The sequence below is a fragment of the Malus sylvestris genome, chromosome 4 (genome assembly GCF_916048215.2).
Source record: "Malus sylvestris chromosome 4, drMalSylv7.2, whole genome shotgun sequence".
In the NCBI taxonomy this organism is placed as follows: Eukaryota; Viridiplantae; Streptophyta; class Magnoliopsida; order Rosales; family Rosaceae; genus Malus; species Malus sylvestris.
The window spans coordinates 12,228,332-12,248,429 of record NC_062263.1 but is presented as its reverse complement, the minus strand read 5'-3'; the positions used below and the strand labels follow the sequence as shown (position 1 = coordinate 12,248,429).

The following is a 20,098-nucleotide window of genomic DNA, read 5'->3' as shown; positions in this document are numbered from 1 at the left end:
TAGATTCTCAAAACTGCCCAGAAAGTGGTTTTTAGGCAGTTTTGAGTCATTAGGTTGCTGTTTTGAGTTTTATGTTTGTTTAAGTATTTTAAAGTATAGTTTTGCATTCTTTGAGTCTAGTTTAGTGTTTTAAATTTTGTTTTTATGTTTTTAAGTCAGTTTTCAAGTGTTTAGCAATCCCTCATAATCCCCGGCCTAGAACGATCCCTACTTACATACTTTACTACATTTGATAAAAAGAGGGTTTAATTTTGTGTGTTAACTTATTTTTCACATCAAATTTTGGCGCCGTTGCCGGGGATTAGCAACTTTGCTAATCTCTTGGATTGTTTTCTTTCAAATTATTGTATTTTGTTTAAGTTTCTGTTTAAGTTGCTGATTTGTTTTGTTTTCTTTGTTTTTAGGTACTAGTTTATGACCCGTAGCTCACAACCTGTTCGTGAGCATATCTCCGACTTTGACGGTGATTTTGAGAGGACTTTGAGAAGGAAAAAGAAATTGCAAGAGTCTAATCCTCCTAGTCCCGAGCCTGAATTAGAAGAGCAAGAAGTTGAGGTTGAAGAGAAGGCCACGGCACAAGTGGGTGGAGAAGAGCAAGGTATAGCCATGGACAACCGTACGCTCAAGGAGCTTGCCGCCTCGGGTTTGGATAATGCCGCACCATTGTGTATCCAATATCCCATGGCTGCTCAAGGTAAAACCGAAGAGTTCGAGTTAAAGTCAAGTTTGCTCCACCACATTCCAAAGTTCCATGGGCTTTCCATGGAGGATCCGAACAAACATTTGAAGGAATTTGAAGTGGTGTGCTCAAGTATGACTCCGGTTACCGTTGACGGAAGTATTTTAAAGATGAAGGCTTTTCCATTCTCTTTAATGGACAAAGCCAAGGATTGGTTATACGAGTTGGCTCCCGGTACAGTTACATCTTGGGAGAGTATGAAGAGGGCGTTTCTGGAGAAGTTTTTCCCAACTTCTCGCATCATTCTTCTTCGTAAAAAAATAAGTGGAATTCAGCAAAGCCAAGGTGAATCTTTTCCATCTTATTATGAACGATTTAAATCACTTGTTGCTTCTTGTCCACAGCATCAGATGAATGAGGAGTTACTTCTTCAATACTTTTACGAAGGTCTTTTACCACTTGAACGGCAAATGTTGGATGCTTCCGCGGGAGGAGCTCTAGTGGATAAGACACCTAGGGATGCCAAAACTCTCATTGCGAATCGAGCACTCAATGCACAACAATATGAAGGTGTTGGGCAAAGAGACACCCCACGGCCACATCATGTCAATGAGGTAAGTTCTATTTCTAAGTTACAATCCCAAATGGCTAACCTTACGTCTATGTTATCGCAGTTGGTTGAAGGCCCCAAAACGCAAGGAACTACAATCTGTGGTGTATGCTCCATTCAAGGACACCAATCTGATCAATGCCCTCAATTAATTGAGAATGGAGGATGGGAATCGGCCAATGCTGTGGGTTATGGGAATCAAAACCAACCAAGGAATGATTCTTTCTCCAATACATACAACCCGGGATGGCGTGACCACCCCAATTTCAGATGGAGAGATGCACCACAATATGGCCAACAAAGTGGATTCCGACAACCCCCGGGTTTCTTTCCAAGGCCAATGGAACCACAACCACCTCCTCAGGCACAATCTTCCCAAACTAACCCAGGTACGTCTATGAATGATGATAAAACATATCAGTTACTGCGCAGGGAATGCAGAACCAAGCAAAGGAGGTTAATGAGCTGAAGAAGCAAATGAGCCAAATGGCCGAATTTTTGGGGCAATTCCGTGAAAATGGTAAGTTACCAAGCACTACGGTGGTCAATCCAAAGGGTGGCTTCGAATCTGCAAAGGCTATCACATTACGAAGTGGAAAAGAGGTGAGAAACAAGGAAGATGAAAAGATACAACTCGAAGAAGATGAGAACACCTACCCCACGGCAAGGGTACCATCACCCATGCCGCAGCCATCTAAGACATCCCATCCGTCCACCTCAGGTAAGAATGTTCCAAATGTTGTGATTTCGAACACTAATCTGCCCAATGTCCCCTTTCCTAGCAGATTTTTGCAATCAAAGAACGAAGAGGAGGAAAAAGATGTTCTAGAGACATTTAGAAAGGTGCATGTCAACATTCCCCTCCTTGATGCCATAAAGCAAATCCCGAAGTATGCCAAGTGTTTAAAGAAGCTTTGTACAACAAAGAAACGTGTCCGGGAGAAAGAGGTGGTACATGTAAGTGAGAATGTCTCCGCCATCTTGCAACATAAACTACCCCCCAAATGCAAAGATCCGGGGAGTTTTACAATTCCGTGTGTCATTGGTAATACCCGTTTCAAATCTGCCATGCTTGATTTAGGTGCTTCTATAAATGTTATGCCATATTCCATTTATGCATCTATGAACTTAGGAGCATTGAAAAATGATGGTGTAATCATACAATTGGCCGATAGATCTAACGCTTATCCAAAGGGAGTTTTGGAAGACGTTTTAGTGCAGGTTGATCATTTAATCTTCCCGGCAGATTTCTATGTCCTCGAAATGGATGAATCGGACCATGCCCCTTCATTGCCCATCCTCCTTGGAAGGCCATTCATGAAAACGGCTCAAACGAAGATTGATGTGGCCAAAGGATTGGTCACTATGGCATTTGGTGGTGACATGATTAGTTTCAAAATTTCTGAATCCATTGAGACTCCTAATGTTGTTCATTCTTGTTGTGCCATTGATAAAATTGAAAAGATAGGACTGGACCGTTCAGCACCAGGCACAAAGGATGCATCAAGAACCATGCAAGACGAGGGAATTGGAGTGGCGCACAAGGACCATACGGCCACTGCTCTCAAAATACTCAAATTGGCCGAACGCACCATGGGGAAGAATGTTCACATTGTTGCCACTTCATCACAACACATAGGTAAGCCACCTAATCCAAATCCAATTTCCATTAAAGTTGATAGGTGGTTCCCTTCTTTGGTGCAGGTACCCAAGCAAATCCCCGATGGTGGGCGTATGAACATGAACCTTAGGCAACACAACGCACCCATCAACAAACATCACTATCCATTTCCGTTCAAGGATGTAATCTATGAGAACTTTGTTGAGCATGTTGTGGAGGACATTCCCTTGCATGCCGTGGGCTCCAGTGGCGAGTAATTGTGTTCATCGTCCGGCTGGAAGACGTTAAAGCAAGCGCTTTAAGGGAGGCAACCCATTTATTCTGCTTAATTGTCAATTTTATTACTTGTTTAATTATTTTTGGTTGTGACTTTCTATTTTGAAACATTAACAAATATGCAAAGGATTTTAACATTAAACTTCGTGGAAATGAACAGCAAACTGGGAAATAAAGAAACATAGCATAATACAAGAGGGAGTCTTCACAAAGGCTGCTTGGGAGAGGTCGTAGTAGTCGGCGGAGTCTCAGCAGTCGATGGGGCCACGGAAGGAGGAGGTATCGGAGGTTGATCAGTTGGAGCTTCACTACGCGGTGCCGCCCCAGAAGACGAAGGCAGATGTTGTTGGAACAAACCCACAAACCTCCGGTGATCAAGTAAAATCTGACCATCAGTTTCCTGCAGCTGGTCAATTTTCCTCTTCATGTTTGTGGCATAACTGTGTGCAAGCTTGTGCAATTGTTTATTTTCATGCTTGAGTCCTCTAATCTCCTCTTTGGGACTCTGTATTTCAGCCACCAACGATTCAACGTGACAGGTTCGAGCAAATAGGCGTTGGGCCATGTTGGACACAGAACCCGCACACTGCACGTTAAGAGCCAGAGACTCCTTAACCGCCAATTCATCAGACCGTCTAGCGAGCAGTCTGTTATCTCTGGGGGTAACAAGGTTTTGGGCCACCACCGCAGCAGTCATGTCATTTTTCATCACCGAATCCCCAACGGTGAGAGGACCAGTAGGGGATATGAAGGACGGGCGCCATATGTTGTCTGGAGAAGGCGGGGCTACACCTTCACCAAGGTTCAAATCAAAACGACGATCAGAAGGGCCAGACATTTTTTAGAGGTTTTGGAGAAAGAAGAGATCAGACAGATTAAGATTTCGGAAGTGCAAGAAGGGAGTGTTTACAGGAGGGAGCTCAAGTGTGTTGTGGAACAAAATTAATGCCTCTATAAAAAGAATAAATCAAAGAGGCGCTCCTCAGAAATCGAAGAAGCGTCCTCTCGCAAATCGAAGAGTCAAGGCTCCTTTCTCAAAAGCCGGATTCTTTTCTCAAAAGAGGCGTTTCATTTCTCAAAAAATGGGCTTGCTCAGAAACCACGAGCCGAACCCCGGATTTCAAAAGATCAATTTGTCCAGACGTGTCGTCACTCGTCACATGCAACTTGCAGCTTTGCGGAAATTACGGGCAGATTTGTCAGAAAGCGCGTAATTTGTACTATTCATCCATCCACCGGCTGCCGACAATGAGTGAGAGAATAGTTCCGGTTGTGAAGAAAAGCCCTATAAGTATCTACCTTCGCCTTCCACAGCAAAGGCACACCCTCTCAGCACTTCTTCATCTCTCTGAAATGGCTTTCCAAGAAACCCTCTCAAGTCACTCTGTATTTTTCATCCCCTGGGATACCCCTGCAAACAACCTATCCAGAGCACAAGTATTTCATATCATAAGGGTTGAGAGCACGAGTATCTCATATCATGTTTTCTCCCTGTCCTTTCTCCAACCAGCACCTGCTCTCGAGTACTCATCATCTTATGTTTCCGCTTCGTCTCTCATGTATAAGGGAAGTGAAGATGATACCTCGAAGCATGTGGAGACAACGTGCTGATTCATCCTCAACTAGGGACAAGGAGAAAGAGAGCAAGAGGTGGGGGCACTTGGAAAGATTGAAGAAAGAAACAGACCAACACCTTTGCCTCGTGCCTGCCCGCCGTGCAGAAGAAACAAGCAGAGAAGAATACAGACTGCACTCTGATATTCCCCGCTCAGAATTCCAAACCAGTTCAAGATCAAAGCTGTGGAAAGTCAACAAGATCAACTATCTCCAAAACCAGATTTGCGTTCTTAAACTCTACTCTGTCTGGTTTTTACTTTGCTATATTTGTCATGTTTATTTGTCGTTTGTTATTTGCTTGTTTTTGGTGTGAGTATATGCTTGAAACATTGAGGACAATGTTTGATTTAAGTGTGGGGGGGGGGGGGTAACTAGTGTTTTGCATAAAATTCGTAGAAAATTATCACCCATTACTTCTAGTGTTGTTCCTTACTGTTTTAGGTATTTTTTTAAGCTGTTTTGGAGTATTTCAGTGTGTTTTGACATAAAAATCCGAAAATTCATAAAAATTTGAAAAATTGTTTTTGAAAATCCCAAAAAGAGTTGTTTTTGTGTGCTTATTTGTGTCTTAGGGTACCTTCCAACACAATGATGAGGATTCAGTTTGTAATTGCATGACTGTTAAAGAGAGTTATAAACATGGATGAAAGTTTGATTTACTCTTTATTTATGCGTGATTGTGGTTATAACTTATGAAATCACATGTAATCATAAAAGAAAAAAATTAGTTTTTTTTGTAACATGCTTGAAGGAAAGAACTCAAACTAACGCTACAACCTTGTGAGACTTGAGCCTAAATGTTTATTTGGAGAGTTAAAATCTGTGCATTATTGTTTTCTAAAGTCGTTGCATGATCTCATTATTCTTTGCTTGGTTATTACTTAGAAGGCGTTTCATCATTTAGTTCCAAATGCTAGAACTCATGCCTATTTCATTCAAAGCATGCTATTGATTTGCATAACACATATTCAAGATGAAGTTGTGTAGTTACCACCACCAAAGCCAAACTGCCATGTATCCCATATCGTTATATGTTTAAGTTAACCCCATTGAGCCTTGATAGCCTACATTCTTTGTTAAACCACATTATCCTTACCTATCCTAGTTTAGGACCATCCATACCCTTGTTCTTGAAGCATAGTGAAGTATGAGTCAAATTGAATTCCTTTTGATTAATGTATGGCAGAAAACAAGTGTGGGGGAAGTGATTCTTGTGTGTGTGTGTATGCCAAAATCATTCATAAGGCACAAGTAGAAAAGAAAGATTCGTGAAAAATAGAATGAAAAGAAGAAGAGCTGTGAAAAGAAAAGGAGTTGAAAAATATGTGAAAAAGAGTTTTAAAGTGTTGCTTGTTGAAGAAAGGGTCCAAAACATTGAATTCGGCCCTAAATATTGCTTGAATCTTCCCTTCGTGTTTAAAAGTTGATTACTGCAATCAAAGTGAATTCTAAGTTTCCATTTCATTACTTTTCTTGCTATTGCTTTAAGAACGTTTGTTATCCCTATCCTTCATTTGTTAGCCAACACCCCAAGCCCGTTACAACCTTTGACTTCAATCTTGAGTGTTATGTGTTTCAATTTGTGGAGTTTGAATTTGGTATGAGCATATGGTGTCACTGGTTCTCGCGTCTAAGTAATAGCATTCCATTCATGAGATCATATCTAAACATGCTTATTAACTCCAGAAATTGCTTTCTTTGTGATACATATATGTGAGCATTCGTTTTCATATCTACATCAATCTTCTCACATATAACTAGTATAGGGTGTGTAGTTGGAAAATCTGAGTGAAAATTGAGTGCATATCTTGTAAGGAATTGAGCGAATTCTCTAAGGCATGTTACTACATCAAAAACATTGTTTTAATTGATTAATTGTGAACTAGTAAGTGGTGACTATGATTAAGTATGTGCTTAAGTGTAAAGATGACTCAAATCTGTGGGGATAATGATTTTTAACATGTCATGTGCATTGGAAATCCCTGAGGCAAATGTTGGAAGGTTTAGGTTGTGTTTTATTTGTTTTGTTTCGTTTTATTTCTTTGTTTTGCTCGAGGACTAGCAAAAGCTAAGTGTGGGGGAATTTGATAGGAGCATATTTATGCGACTTAATTGGCTTGTTCTTGTGCGTTTACGTTGTGTTTCTTTAGTTATTTTAGTGTTTAAAGCCATTTTCATTTGTTTGTAGGTCTTAATAACAACCTTGGCAAGAAAAGTGCATTTTGGTGCATGTTGGATCAATATTGGGCTCAAATGGATTGCATGCATGAGGATGGACGTTTTGGGCATATGTGTGTGTGTAATTGCAAGGATAAACAATGACAACTCATACACATGCAAAGAAGCCCACATGCAAAGTGAAAGACTCTAAGTACAAAGTATGCAAGAAGATGCATTTTGGAGGCCTTAGGAGCATGTTTCGGGCTTGGAATGGATAGCAAATGCATGGGCCAAAGTGGATGGACGAATTTGAGAACTAAAGAGGCCAAGAATGTGAAGAATTAGTGTCCAAAAGATAAAGAATTCAGCCCAAAAATTTGTCACTCCAAGTTGCACACTCCTTGCCATGCAAAACACATAGAATTCCCTTTGGATTCCCATGCCATGCTTGATCACTCTTGTCCCCTACATAATTTCTGATTTCATGCTTTAATTCATTTAATTATTTCACTCAATTGCTTGATACCTCTTGTTCCCTTCACCCATTAGATTTTAGACAACCTTTACATCCATTACATGCACCAATTGATGCTCCATCATTCACATTTGGAATCCAATGGCATGTGTCACACATGTTGTTGCACCTTTGACCCATTTGTTGACACATTTCACCTCCCTTTCCATCTCTATGCAATGTACACAATCATTCATGCTCCCTAGCTGCAACACCACTCCATTTTACCCTTCACACTTTGCATCATCACTTCATTTTCACCCTTGGACCATTGCACACCACACACACCAACTTGCCATGCATTTCATCCCTAGCCTAACCTGATTTTCTAAGGTTTTTAGGGCCTATAAATACATGTTTACACCCCTTGGCCAAGGAATAATCCCCCATATTCATCATTTTATCACAGAAATTCGTCCATACACACCCTAGGAAGCAAAACACCCCAAAAACACCATTCTAGTGCCTAGAAAACATAACAGCCACTCCACCTTCTTCCACCCTCTTTGCCTAGTTCTCCACCACCTTCCAACCATCAAACACTCTTCCACACTCACCCTAAACCCCTCCATATCATTCCCCATCCATTCTACACCATAAATCCACCCAAAAATCTGTCCACAAGCTTCATGCCGCAACAAGGAGGAAGGGAAATCCATTGATGCACTTGCTTTCCAAGTTGGAGCATTTTAGGTGTTTTCTTTCCTTTGATTTTAATGTCTAATTTTATGTATCTTTGTATTGCAAGAATGAGGAACTAAACCCCCTTAGTTGGGGGGTGATTCGAAACCATGTACATGCTTGCAATATGATTTGATTACATTTAGTTGTTATTTCATAAGTTGCGGATTCAATTCGTTCATCTACTTGATTGATAACTTATTTGTGTATGTTAATTGAGAGTGCACGCTTAGTTTTCATGCATGAATGTGATGCTAGATTATGAGGGAGTTTCACCTAATAGTTACAATCTTATAATCACAAGTAGTGAAGGTCGCTTGAAAACGATCGCGTTGAATGAATTCTTGGCACTAGTTTCATGCTCATCATAGTAACGAATGCCTTGTCAACACTTATAGTTCTCATTGTGCTTCATAATTCTTGATTGTATCTTTATTGTGCTCATCACGTAAGGAACCTTTGAGGAATGCTTTGAATTGTTGTATGCACTTTTCCATCCAATTCATTAACTTAAGGAGAACTTGAAGGTTAATTTAAGCGTATCTAATTAACTTGGGGTGTTGAGTTTCATAATTTATTGAAAGAACAACTGAAAATCATTTTGTTTGCAAGTGTGTCATGTGTGGAGAAGAACCTCCTAACTAGCCTTTTATCCATCCTTTTCATCCAAAAACGTTTTACAATCTGTTTTGTTTTAAAGTTTCTGTTTTGTTTTCAATTTTCGTCCAAAACAAATCCCCCTTTATTTTGAAGTCTTAGATTAGTTAGAAAGTGTTTTGATTTGTGTTTCTAAGTGTTTTGATTCAAGTTTTCATCCAACTTCGTCCAAGTTCTTGTTAGGTTCTCAAAACTGCCCAGAAAGTGGTTTTTAGGCAGTTTTGAGCCATTAGGTTGCTGTTTTGAGTTTTATGTTTGTTTAAGTATTTTAAAGTATAGTTTTGCATTCTTTGAGTCTAGTTTAGTGTTTTAAATTTTGTTTTTATGTTTTTAAGTCAGTTTTCAAGTGTTTAGCAATCCCTCCTAATCCCCGGCCTAGAACGATCCCTACTTACATACTTTACTACATTAGATAAAAAGAGGGTTTAATTTTGTGTGTTAACTTATTTTTCACATCATATATCACATGACTAGGTTTTGTTAAGTGTGTGGTTGATCGGAATTGGGGTTTATCTTGGCCATCTTTTTTCAGATTCCAGGGATTGCAGCGACAACCGACCAGAAAAGAAGAAGAAAAAATAAATAAAAAAAGAGCTTTAGGCCCGAAACCCAGTCCAAAATCTTTAGCCTAACTGGTCCAAACCCTTGGGCCGATGTTCCAGTCCAGCCCGGTTTCAAATTGGGCTCAGAATATTCTGGGAATATTGTTTGGAATATTCTTGGAATATTCCTTGTGTTGACTTTTTTGGAATTTTCTTGGAAACCTTCCTAGGCTATTTTTTATGCTCCGAGTCCGTTTTTGACATCCATTTAGCGAAATTTTGAAGTTTTAACATAGTGACCGTCCCGGTGTCTCGATTGACTTTTTAAGGTTAACCGTTGACTTTTCCGTTCACCTTTTTAAAAAATTTACCGGGGTCCCTCCTAAGCATATTTCAACACTCTGATTTCAAATCCGCACTTCGTTTTTCCAAATGTAATTGTCTTAGTGGAGTATTACTAATGGGTCCTAATATTATGCTTATGTGTGATTACTATCGAAGACTCCGGCTATCCTACTTCGAACAGTTGCAACCTTGCAAGTAACTGTGAGTGGGTCTTTTCTTTTATAGAGTATATATAATTATTAGTTTCCATTTATACATTTCATAAAGAGTTTTCTACAATACGCCTAGTTTAGCATGATGTTTATAAGATTTAGCACATTAATAGAAATTATGAAGTGATCCTACGTCCTACGGGATGCACATGTATGCATATTATTATTGATTCCATAATTATATTTACGACTACGAAAACTATTATGTTGACTAGAATTATCGAATCACTGTGGCATGACTATATTTCTGTTATCTGTTCATCGTTTGCTGCACCGGTGGTGGTACTTGCCTGGACCAGGGCTTATCTTTCATGTGTATGTGCACATTGCACCATACACTCACTTTAGATCCATTGTAGGTGCCAGTCTTGTCCTAGATTGCTATAGCATATTAGAACTCGTACGTGCTACGCATAGCGCCAGTGTTCAAGTGATTGTAGTACTATAGCGTATTTCATTGTTACACCCAATCCTATTCATGTCATCATATGTCGATGAGCACTTGATATGATATGTTTATTTATGCGAGCATATGTGGTTACAGACGTCATGCGTTTATTTACGAAAGTTTGTGACGTATTGTATTCTTGATATACTGTTGTTGGTAAGTATATTCATACTATACGCAGTATGTATATTTTGGAAACTATACTTATTTTACGGAGAGGGGTTATTATGCTTTCGAAAAGGTTTTTACAAAACTTTATTTTTAGGCTCACTCACCCTTATTTTTTGCCACTCTAGATATTAGTGGCAGAGCTTTCGTATCGATGAGGGGTTATTATGCTTTCGAAAAGGCTAACAAAGCTTTATTTTTAGGCTCACTCACCCTTATTTTTTGCCCCTCCAGGTATTACTGGCAGAGCTTTCGTATCGACGAGGATTTCTGACAAAATTTTGGGAGATAGCTTTTTATTTCGTTTATATCTTTGTTTGGATTCCAAGTTATTTATTTAGCGGGTACATGTGAATTTAAATGTACCCATTTGGTGCATTTGGGATATTTGCACCCATAAACATGTTATGGTTTTTCTTGACTTGTTACATATGCAATTTTTATAACATGTATATTTGAGCTCCACATTACAATTGGTACATTCTTTCTCACACTTCCTTTGCTGGGGTACAAATATAGTGGGTACATATAAATATGAGATAATATTATAGATGGGTACAAAGATGAACACACAAGGCATGTTTAATCTGCACTTTGCGGGTACAACGATTTTGGACTCTGCAACTTTTGGATTGCTTGGATGATTTTATAGAAGAAAATTGTGTGTGGGTTCTAGTTGGCCAAGTTATACCCACCAGTAAGCAATGCAAATTATTTCAAATTTGAAAATCAAATTAAACTGATAATTGGTGTGCCTGATATCACTGATATGTGTTTTGAATTTGGGATAATTTGGAGGTTAATTAGATTGGATAATCTAGAGGTCTTAGTGGCAAGGTTAATAATTTAAGGTGCATATATGTTTATTGTTAAGATGAGTTAGCACAAAGTAATTTATCACAATGTAATAAATAAAGAACTTGAATCAAAGTTTTTAAACTAATAAGGTTTGAGTCTATAATATATGATCGAGAAGGACTAGAAACTAAGTGTCCCTAAGTTAAAATTAAGAACACACAAAATTTTACGAGGGAAAAACTCTTCAACAAATGAAGAGAGAAACCTAAAAACACTCAACAAGACAGACCTACTACACTTTAAGTTCTCTCTTATACTTTTGTTCTTTAAGCACGATGTCCTTTCTTTGCCTTTCTCTATGAACAAAGTTGACTCATATGATCTTCCTCACACGCAAAGGATGCACACAACTTTGTTTCACCCTGATGAATGATATGATATGATGATTGTTAGATTTCTAAAGCCTCGCAAAGATTGCTTTCAAAATCTAACCCTAGAAGAAAACACACTTTGTTTTTGTCAAAGGTTTACTTTATTTATAAAACAACATATTACATCAGAAAAGGCCCAAATACGATAAACATATAAACAAAAACGTCGACCTCCATGGTAACACAACAACCCAAAACAAAAAGAGCACCAAAGCAAACTGTAGTAGATTCCTATGGCTGCCGCTGCCAACCCACTTGCCGAACAAAAATCCCCTGTACATATCTAAAGTCAAACTAACCAGAGCCCCAAAGCTAGATGAAAACTGAACTACAATAGGACCCCAAAATAGAGCCCCAGACTCCTCCACTAAGCACCACAACGATAGCCGCCACAAATTGAAGGAAGCTAGCAGGAAGAAGAAACCCACTGGCATCGGTGCCAACAAAGGCAAACCAAAGGAAGGAGGTGGGGTGAACACTCGAGCCAAAACTCTACATACATTCCAGGAGAAGCGCGATAAATCGTTGTGAAAAAAGGTGGGAGCCGATCTGGATTGCGGAGACGATGAAGGATAAGGTCTATCCAAATTGGGGAACATGGGGGAAACAGGGGGAAAAGGTGGAAACAAGGGGAAAAGGTGGGAAAAGTGGAATGAAGATGAAAGGAAACAAGGGGAAAAAGTGGAAGGAAGGGAGAAACGGGAAAAATGGAAACAAGGGGTTGTGGTCAAAGAAAACAAATGCAAGGGGGGGTTAGGGGAAAGTGGCAGACAGGCCACTACGCATGGAAAAACGGAAGCTGAACGAGAAAGAGAAAGAAAGAAGAGAAAGGAGAAGAGAATGACTACCACCAACCCTAGCCATAGCTAAGTGTTGAGCAACAATTGTACACAATATATAAACAAATAATTCCCTTGACACAATTTCACCCTCGTTCATTTTTTTGAAAAGGGTTTTATTAATTCGAGTTAGACCCATTCTAGGCTACGCGCCTATTAATTACAACCTTTCTTTTGGGAAAGGAGTACCCTTTGATTATTATATGAATAAATCCTAACTTGGGGATTTGGATGTTTATTTGATTGTGTGACTGCATCTAGGTAGAGCCTTAGATTGCCTACGTACCCTCGTTAAGGGATCAAGTCACTCATAGTTCTTTGTATGCTTGATACTTGTTTGGATTTGATGCCTTGTGCAGTTTAGGCTCTTGCAGGCGAGGACTTTAAGCTATTGGAGCTTTCGTGCCTTGTGCAGTTTTGGCTCTTGTAGGCGAGGACCCTTGCAGGCAAGGACTTGAAGCCATTGGAGCTTTTGTGCCTTATGCAATTTAGGCTCTTGTAGGCGAGGACTTTAAGCCGTTGGAGCTTTTGTGCCTTGTGCAGTTTAGGCTCTTGCAGGCTAGGACTTTAAGCCATTAGAGCTTTTGATTCGGCTTCACGCCATTTGAGATTTTTCTTCTGCTTCAAGCCTTTTGGGATTTGACGCGACTTCATGCCATTTGGAATTTGATATGGCTTCGTGCCATTTGGAATTTGAAACGGCTTTGTACCATTTGAAGTAGCTTCGTGTCATTCATACTGGCTCGCTTCTCTTTTACTCTTCGTAGAATTTGTAATTACTTGGTCAAAGTAATAGAAGTGAATTTAGTTTATATAAACCAGGGATTCGTCATGATTTTAGGGTTGCGTCTATAATTTGATATCAGACTGCCTACGTATCCTTAACGGAATCAAACCAGTGTAGTTCATACATTTTGAAACTCATTGCAGCTTTGTGCCATTTAATACTTGATATGGCTTCGTGCCATTTGAAGTTTGACGGGGTTTTGTGGCATTTATGTCTCGTAAACTTTGAGTCCCTTGCTTTTCTTCTTTCTTTAATTTTCTTTTGTCATTGTCGTATGTCTCCTTAATGGTTCGAAGAGGATGGGATCCAATTCGAAATGGCACAAGTTAAATTACCATAAAGAACTCCCATAACTTTATTGACCCCCACATGACCAACTTTCCATGTGAGGTGCTGATTTCAATTAGCATTTTCCCTCCCCCTTTTTATATTCTTCTTTGAACTTTTCAAACCCATTCAAACATGGGACTTCGAACCCATCTGACCTAAACTCATGACCAATCTAACAGTAAGCTTTTACTTTCTCTTCCTTTTTTCCTTATGTGATTTTAAGGCTTCAAGTTCCAATAGGGTTTCCAATCTCAATCACTTCCCTTTTTCTTCATGTGAGTATTCCCACGTGAGGTACAATTTGCTCTTTTTTTGTGGCTGAAACTTGAAGGTAAAGTGGGACTTCAATCCGATAGCCATGCTTTTACTCTTCTCTTTATTTGACTTTAAAAGTCTCCAAATAAGACTTGTCTTCTAATTTCAACAACCTTACTTTTTTTCTTTATGTGAGCAGACTACCAATTTCAATAAACTCATTTCTTCTCCACATGAGATGTGAGGTGCAGACTTCATTCACACCTCCCTCTTGCGAGATGGCCTTCAACAAAAATTCCTCATTTTTCTTGGCTCCAATACACGTGGTTTTCCTCCGGAAGCAAGAATCAATTCCGATATACTTGGGTTTCCGTGGATTTTAGAGTGAGAATGGGTAAGGTTTGTTGGTGTTTAAATTCTTTTTCTAATTGCTCCAATTTTATCCTATTTTCCTCTTAAATCGCGGGGTCCTTTTATAGAGGTCACGAGTATTTTTTTTTTCCTTTCTGCTGCCTCATTTTCTTACTCTCACCACTTTGCTTGTTCTTTTTGTGGATCGATCGAAAGCTCACTATTTTGCTTGTGCTCCCTTTTGTCAAGCAGGTTACCCATTTTCGTTTTCTTTATGTTCTAGACTTGCTTATGTATTTGGAGTGGAATGAAAATCTAACTGCAATGAACTTTATCAATTCTTTCGTGCAGGAGTCCCAGGAAACGACATCTCTGAAGGATTATTTTGTGAAAACATGTTCATTTAAGCAACATCTATAAGCATGCAATTAACAATTAAAGGCGGAACCATGCTTGCATGCACTTAAAAACAAAACATTAACCAAGAAATTCAAAGCCTAGTAGATTGGTGAACCAAAACTCAACTCAAAACAAAGTGAGTTGAAATTGTACCTTTGTAGATTCCTCTTTGCATAAGCAAAGGCTAATGAGGGCCTTCATTCCTTGCATCTAAAATCTATGGATTTGGATGGATGAAAAGGTTTCTCCAAGTTCCCAAAATTGAGAACCTCTAAGTATCTTCACCAAGGTTAGATTGGAGAAGAAATGAGTGACCTTGGAGTAGTTAGCATGGCTAGATACACCCTCCAAGGGGCCGGCCTCTTTAGAGAGAAATGGAGAGACATGTTCTCTCCAATTTTCTACAAAACGAACCCTAAATGAATTTTGGCTATAAAGTCATATTTATACCTTTATTCATTTGAGTGGCAAACTTGTAATTAAAGCAAGTTCACTACCCTTCCTCTAAATGGCCGGCCATGGGGTTTTGTTTGGGCTTTTGGGCCTTCGTGAATTAAGTTGTCATACAACTTAAGTTAATGGACTTGACGTTCGAAGCCCATTGGGCCTTGAGGCCCAAAACTAACCCGTGGTCTTTTAACGAACTTTATTCGTTTGACTAATTAACATATTAATTAATCCTTGCCATAAATAAATAATTAAACCATTTAATCATTCTTACTCATCTCCATTATTTCTTCAATCTCCACCTTACACGGTGTACGATCCATTAGGTTCCTTTTAGCGAGGCAGTGGGCGATTAGAACTCTTTCAAATCGATTGTGAATTGAAACTTACTTTCAATTCTCCCTTTAGTGATTACACACGTTTAGGGCTTCCACAAACCATGAGTGACACCTAGCAGCATATCATGGTTACCCAAGCTAATCAGAAGAGGTGAAGAAGCTATTCAGTTTGGGATTACAAATGCAATACGGTCTTTCTCTAATACAATACTTTTGACCACATTGTTTGGTTTGATAGTTTATTTATTCATGTCTACTATCCAATGTGATTCGTGTGCTTATATGATTACCTTGAATGTGATTTAGAACGACTTTTCTAAATCTCATTCATACTCTGGCCAGAGATTCTAAATCATATCATAGAGTATTCTCCCCCAACGGTTTGAAGGTTAGAGATCCCTTGTTGCGCATTCACTTATCTCTATGACTAAGTGGCTTAACCCCAATGATGCCGTGGACACCCCGATAGGGTGACTTTGACATAATCAAAGATCAAGTACTTAACCACAAGACAACTGTGATGCCTCAGGTCAAAGGACTACTTTCCATTATCCCAACCATGAGTTCTCATGTGACATGAATATGAGAACTCTTCGTTGATTGTGTTCAGTGAACTCATTCTCTATTGAGCACCTACGTACTTGTCTTGATGTCACACAATCCAATGACTCGAGACTAGTCACTCTCCTTGAGAGAAGACACATCACGTACTGATCTTAACGGACTGTCAATGCCCAATTGGCAATCCTATAATCAGGAACGTTTAGGATGTGTCTACGAAAGAATGGTCTCATGAATCTAACTTCTTTAGATTGCATTCTCCCAATCACATATTCCTTGGACTTATCGTTTAAGCATATAACATTTATATGAGACGGCTTAAAACAATAATCTTTGCCCTTGATATTAAACTAGATTAGTTTAACATGTGAAACGTCCGTAAAGTTTCATCATATGATTGGTTTTAGGGCACATTTCCAACAATCTCCCACTTGCACTAGAGCCAATCAGCTTGGTCATCAGTGATGATACCTCTTCTGTAGTCATTTCATAAATGGCTGAGTAGTAGACCTAGACAATGGATATCTATATGTTATCCATAGAAGCAACCTTGAGAATAACGACGTCACCATTATACATGATTCTGTTGGAAATATGCCCTGAAAGTCAATCTTTGGAAGAAACCTTTCAGGACAATTGAATCGATGTATGGATGACTCTTATACATCAAATGGCAAAGATACTAATTAGGACTATTTCAATAAACGATATATGTCCTAAATAGTGTATCCATGGACAATGGATCGATTGTAGAAGTAATCTAATGATGTTAGACTACAGAGACCTTCTTCACATAACCAAATGTCCAAAAAGGTTCCTGGTCATTGGATTGTCGGAGGGATACTGACAATGCGTAGACCGATACATACTGTGTCCCCTTCAATTGGAAGGATGGAAAGTCTCATCCCATTCGTGTTGTGACACTAAGACAAGTATGTAGGTGCTCATTAAGGGAATGAGTTCACTGAACACAATCGAACGAGAGTACTTGCATGGAGGTCTACTCACATGTCAAGCAAATAACTCTAATGGTTGGAATAATGTAAGTAGTCATTTGACCTGAGGCATCGTCGTTGTCTTGTGGTTAAGTACTTGATATTTGATTATGTCAAAAGTCACTCTATCAGAATGTCAACGGCATAGTTGGGGTTAAGCCACTTAGTCATGAAGGCAAGTGTATGCGCAACAAGGAATCTCTAATCCTCAATAAGAGAGGAAGAATACTCTAAGATATGATTCGGGAATCTTCGGCCGAAGTATCGAGCGTAATAAAGGAAAGCGTTCCTATACGACTCAATTGAATCATATAAGAAGGAATAATCACATTAGGGGTTTGACATAATATATCCATACCCTAATGATGTGATTGAGAGTATTGTTTTAGAGAATGATCGAATTACATTGTAATTCCAAATGAATAGGTTCTCCGAATAAACTTCTACATTAGCTTGGGTAGCTATGACATATGGTTAGATGTCACTCATAGCTTGTGAGTTCTTCTAGATGATTAAATGTAGTCGTCAAAGAAGAAAGGTGAATTAAAATGAAGTTTTAATTCACTAAGTGATTGAATTAAATATAATCAATTGGATTGATGCCAATCACCTCACTGCCTTGCTAATTAGAACCTAAAAGATTGTTCACCAATACACTATTGTAGTGAGTAACTAATGGATGATGGAAATAATTAATTGGATTAATTAAGTGTTGTGATTAATTTAGAAAGTCTAAAGAAATCATAAAAGCGATAAAGATCGTTTTGGGCTTAAAGAAACGTTCGGGTTTAATTGGGCCCATTGGGCCTAAACCCATTGGGCTTTTATTCAAGCATTGGATGACTTGAAATAATAAAAGCCCAAAGCCCAAATCCAACACAAGAGGCCGGCCACTTTAAGTGGAAAGGGAGAGATATTTAGTCAAGTGGTTGACTAGGTTTCTTTTTGTCTATATAAGGAACTTTATAGAGATATTGTTCATTAGGGTTTTTGAAGTGTTAAAACAACAAAGAGGTAAAAGAAAAATAGCTCTCTAACACTACAAAGGCCGGCCACTTTAGGGGTGTTTTTACTAACACATCTTTCACCCTTTTGGTTATTCCTTCATCCTTCTCACTACACTAGTGGGTGAGGATCTTTAGAGGTTTCCTACTTTGGAAACTTGAAGAGAACCTAGGAGCACTCATTCTAACAAAGTGGAGGAGGCAAGGAGGGAAGCTAGGCTCAAGGAGTTCAAGGAACAAAGGGCTTGGAGGTGGTCCATCCTTGGTCTCAAGTCTAGATCAAGAGGTATTAGACTAAACCTTCACTTTGTTCTTCTCTAAAATTGTTTTGATGCATTATATATAAACCTATGAACCTTGAAGGGGATTTGCATGACTATAGCTTTGATAATTTGTTATAAATGCTTTCGCTGCTTTCGTATATTAAATTTGATTTGTATATGCATGATAGTCATTTTGAAATCCCTATATGTGAAAACTCATAATTTTCCCTTCAGATTCTCAATCATGTGGTTCAGTCTCTCATATGAGTTCGGACCTTGATGAGACCTTGATTCCCTGGCTTGAGCTATCACCCCATTAGTGTCATACACTTTCAGGTTGGAACCGAATAGAGAGTTCATAAATGAACTTTCCCATCCAAACAACATTGTTGTAAACTTCTATATGGCAATATATTTTGCATTCATAATGGAACACACTAAAGTCATTACTTTAATGTTTCCATCCAAATATCTCTTTAGTCATAATAAAGAGATATCTGTTTATCTCTTCATTCATAATGAAGAAACATCCAATGATGGATTAGATTCACAATCTAATACATTTACGCTTCCATTACGTTACTCTAATTCTTCCTCATTCTTTGAGGAATCTATCCTTTAGTATTTCTTAAATACTTAAGGATTCACTTAACAGTTGCCATGGTTCTGATCCTGGGCTTGCACTGATATCGTCTTGTACCGTTCTAGGTACAACTCATATCAATGTCTTTCATACAATATGAAATACATAAATCACCTTTCCGCTTACGCATAAAGGATTATATTTACGCATTTATTTCTTTGGGAGTCAAAGGGTACGTTCCCTTTGAGAAGAGCAACATCTTAGTCTCACTAAAGTTGTCCTCTTGATTGAAGTTTATCATCATATGAGAAACTTCCTAGCATCTCTTGTCTATTATTAGGGATTGATATAATCCAATTATATCATGAAATATATCATTATAGATTTCCATCCCATGTATATAGACTATATCTCCCATATACATTCTATCTTCATATAATGTTTCAAAGTCATAACTTTAACGAAGAAGAATTCTTTTCATTTCCAAAATTAATATATCAAATATATATTTAAATTTTAGGAACATGATTAACTCCCGCTAATCTTTTGTAAACCTAGTAAACAAAAGATTCATTTACATCTTTATGAGAAATCAAACGATTTGATCCTTTTCTCATAAAATGCTCATAGCTCCTACTAGCTTGCTTAGATTCATGATGGATGGATCTCTACAACTTACATGTCTTGTGATTCATAGTTTTAGACATATATATATATTATCAACACTATCTTAATAATGGTTTCGGAAACCCATATAATGTCCAAACATTGAATCACCATTTAGTTGTAGCTAGCTATCTTCGAATTAATTGAAACCAAGACTACGTCAAAGATGGTTTCTTCAAAGTCAACCATCCTTTTGATTGTAGTTACCTTAAGCTACCAATTAGCTTATGAAGGTTTCATTATTTCGGGTCAAATGGTACTTTACCATTTCCTTGAGTATATATCATATATACACTCAATGTAGTCATAAGGATTTTCATTCTTATTTCTTTCGAATTAAGAGGTGCAACTCTATGACATAGTCATAAAGTTCAAACCATTCAACTGAGATGGTTTATAAATCCTTCTCGACTACCTTGGAGCTTTTGGTATAGGAACTAGGTTGTTTATATTTGTTGATTACTTCCTTGTCTCTCAAAGAACCCATTCTTTGAGTTCTATCCCTCGTTCATTTGCTTTTA

The 20,098-nt window shown here is 38.4% G+C and overlaps 1 protein-coding gene across 1 annotated transcript; it reads left to right on the top strand.

The window, feature by feature from the left end:
• Window positions 1-356: 356 nt before the first annotated feature.
• On the top strand, window positions 357-5,944 carry LOC126618123 (uncharacterized). Its single transcript, XM_050286216.1, has 3 exons — window positions 357-1,024; window positions 1,127-1,477; window positions 5,940-5,944. The coding sequence occupies exons 1-3, from the start codon at window positions 415-417 to the stop codon at window positions 5,942-5,944; spliced, it is 966 nt and encodes a 321-aa protein (XP_050142173.1). The 5' UTR covers window positions 357-414.
• Window positions 5,945-20,098: the final 14,154 nt, after the last annotated feature.

Excerpts from the sequence above, each read along its gene's own strand:
- LOC126618123 (XM_050286216.1), top strand. The coding sequence starts at position 415 with ATGACCCGTAGCTCACAACCTGTTCGTGAGCATATCTCCGACTTTGAC. Across the intron at positions 1,025-1,126 it reads TGGAATTCAGCAAAGCCAAG|GTCTTTTACCACTTGAACGG; the intron begins GTGAATCTTTTC and ends ACTTTTACGAAG.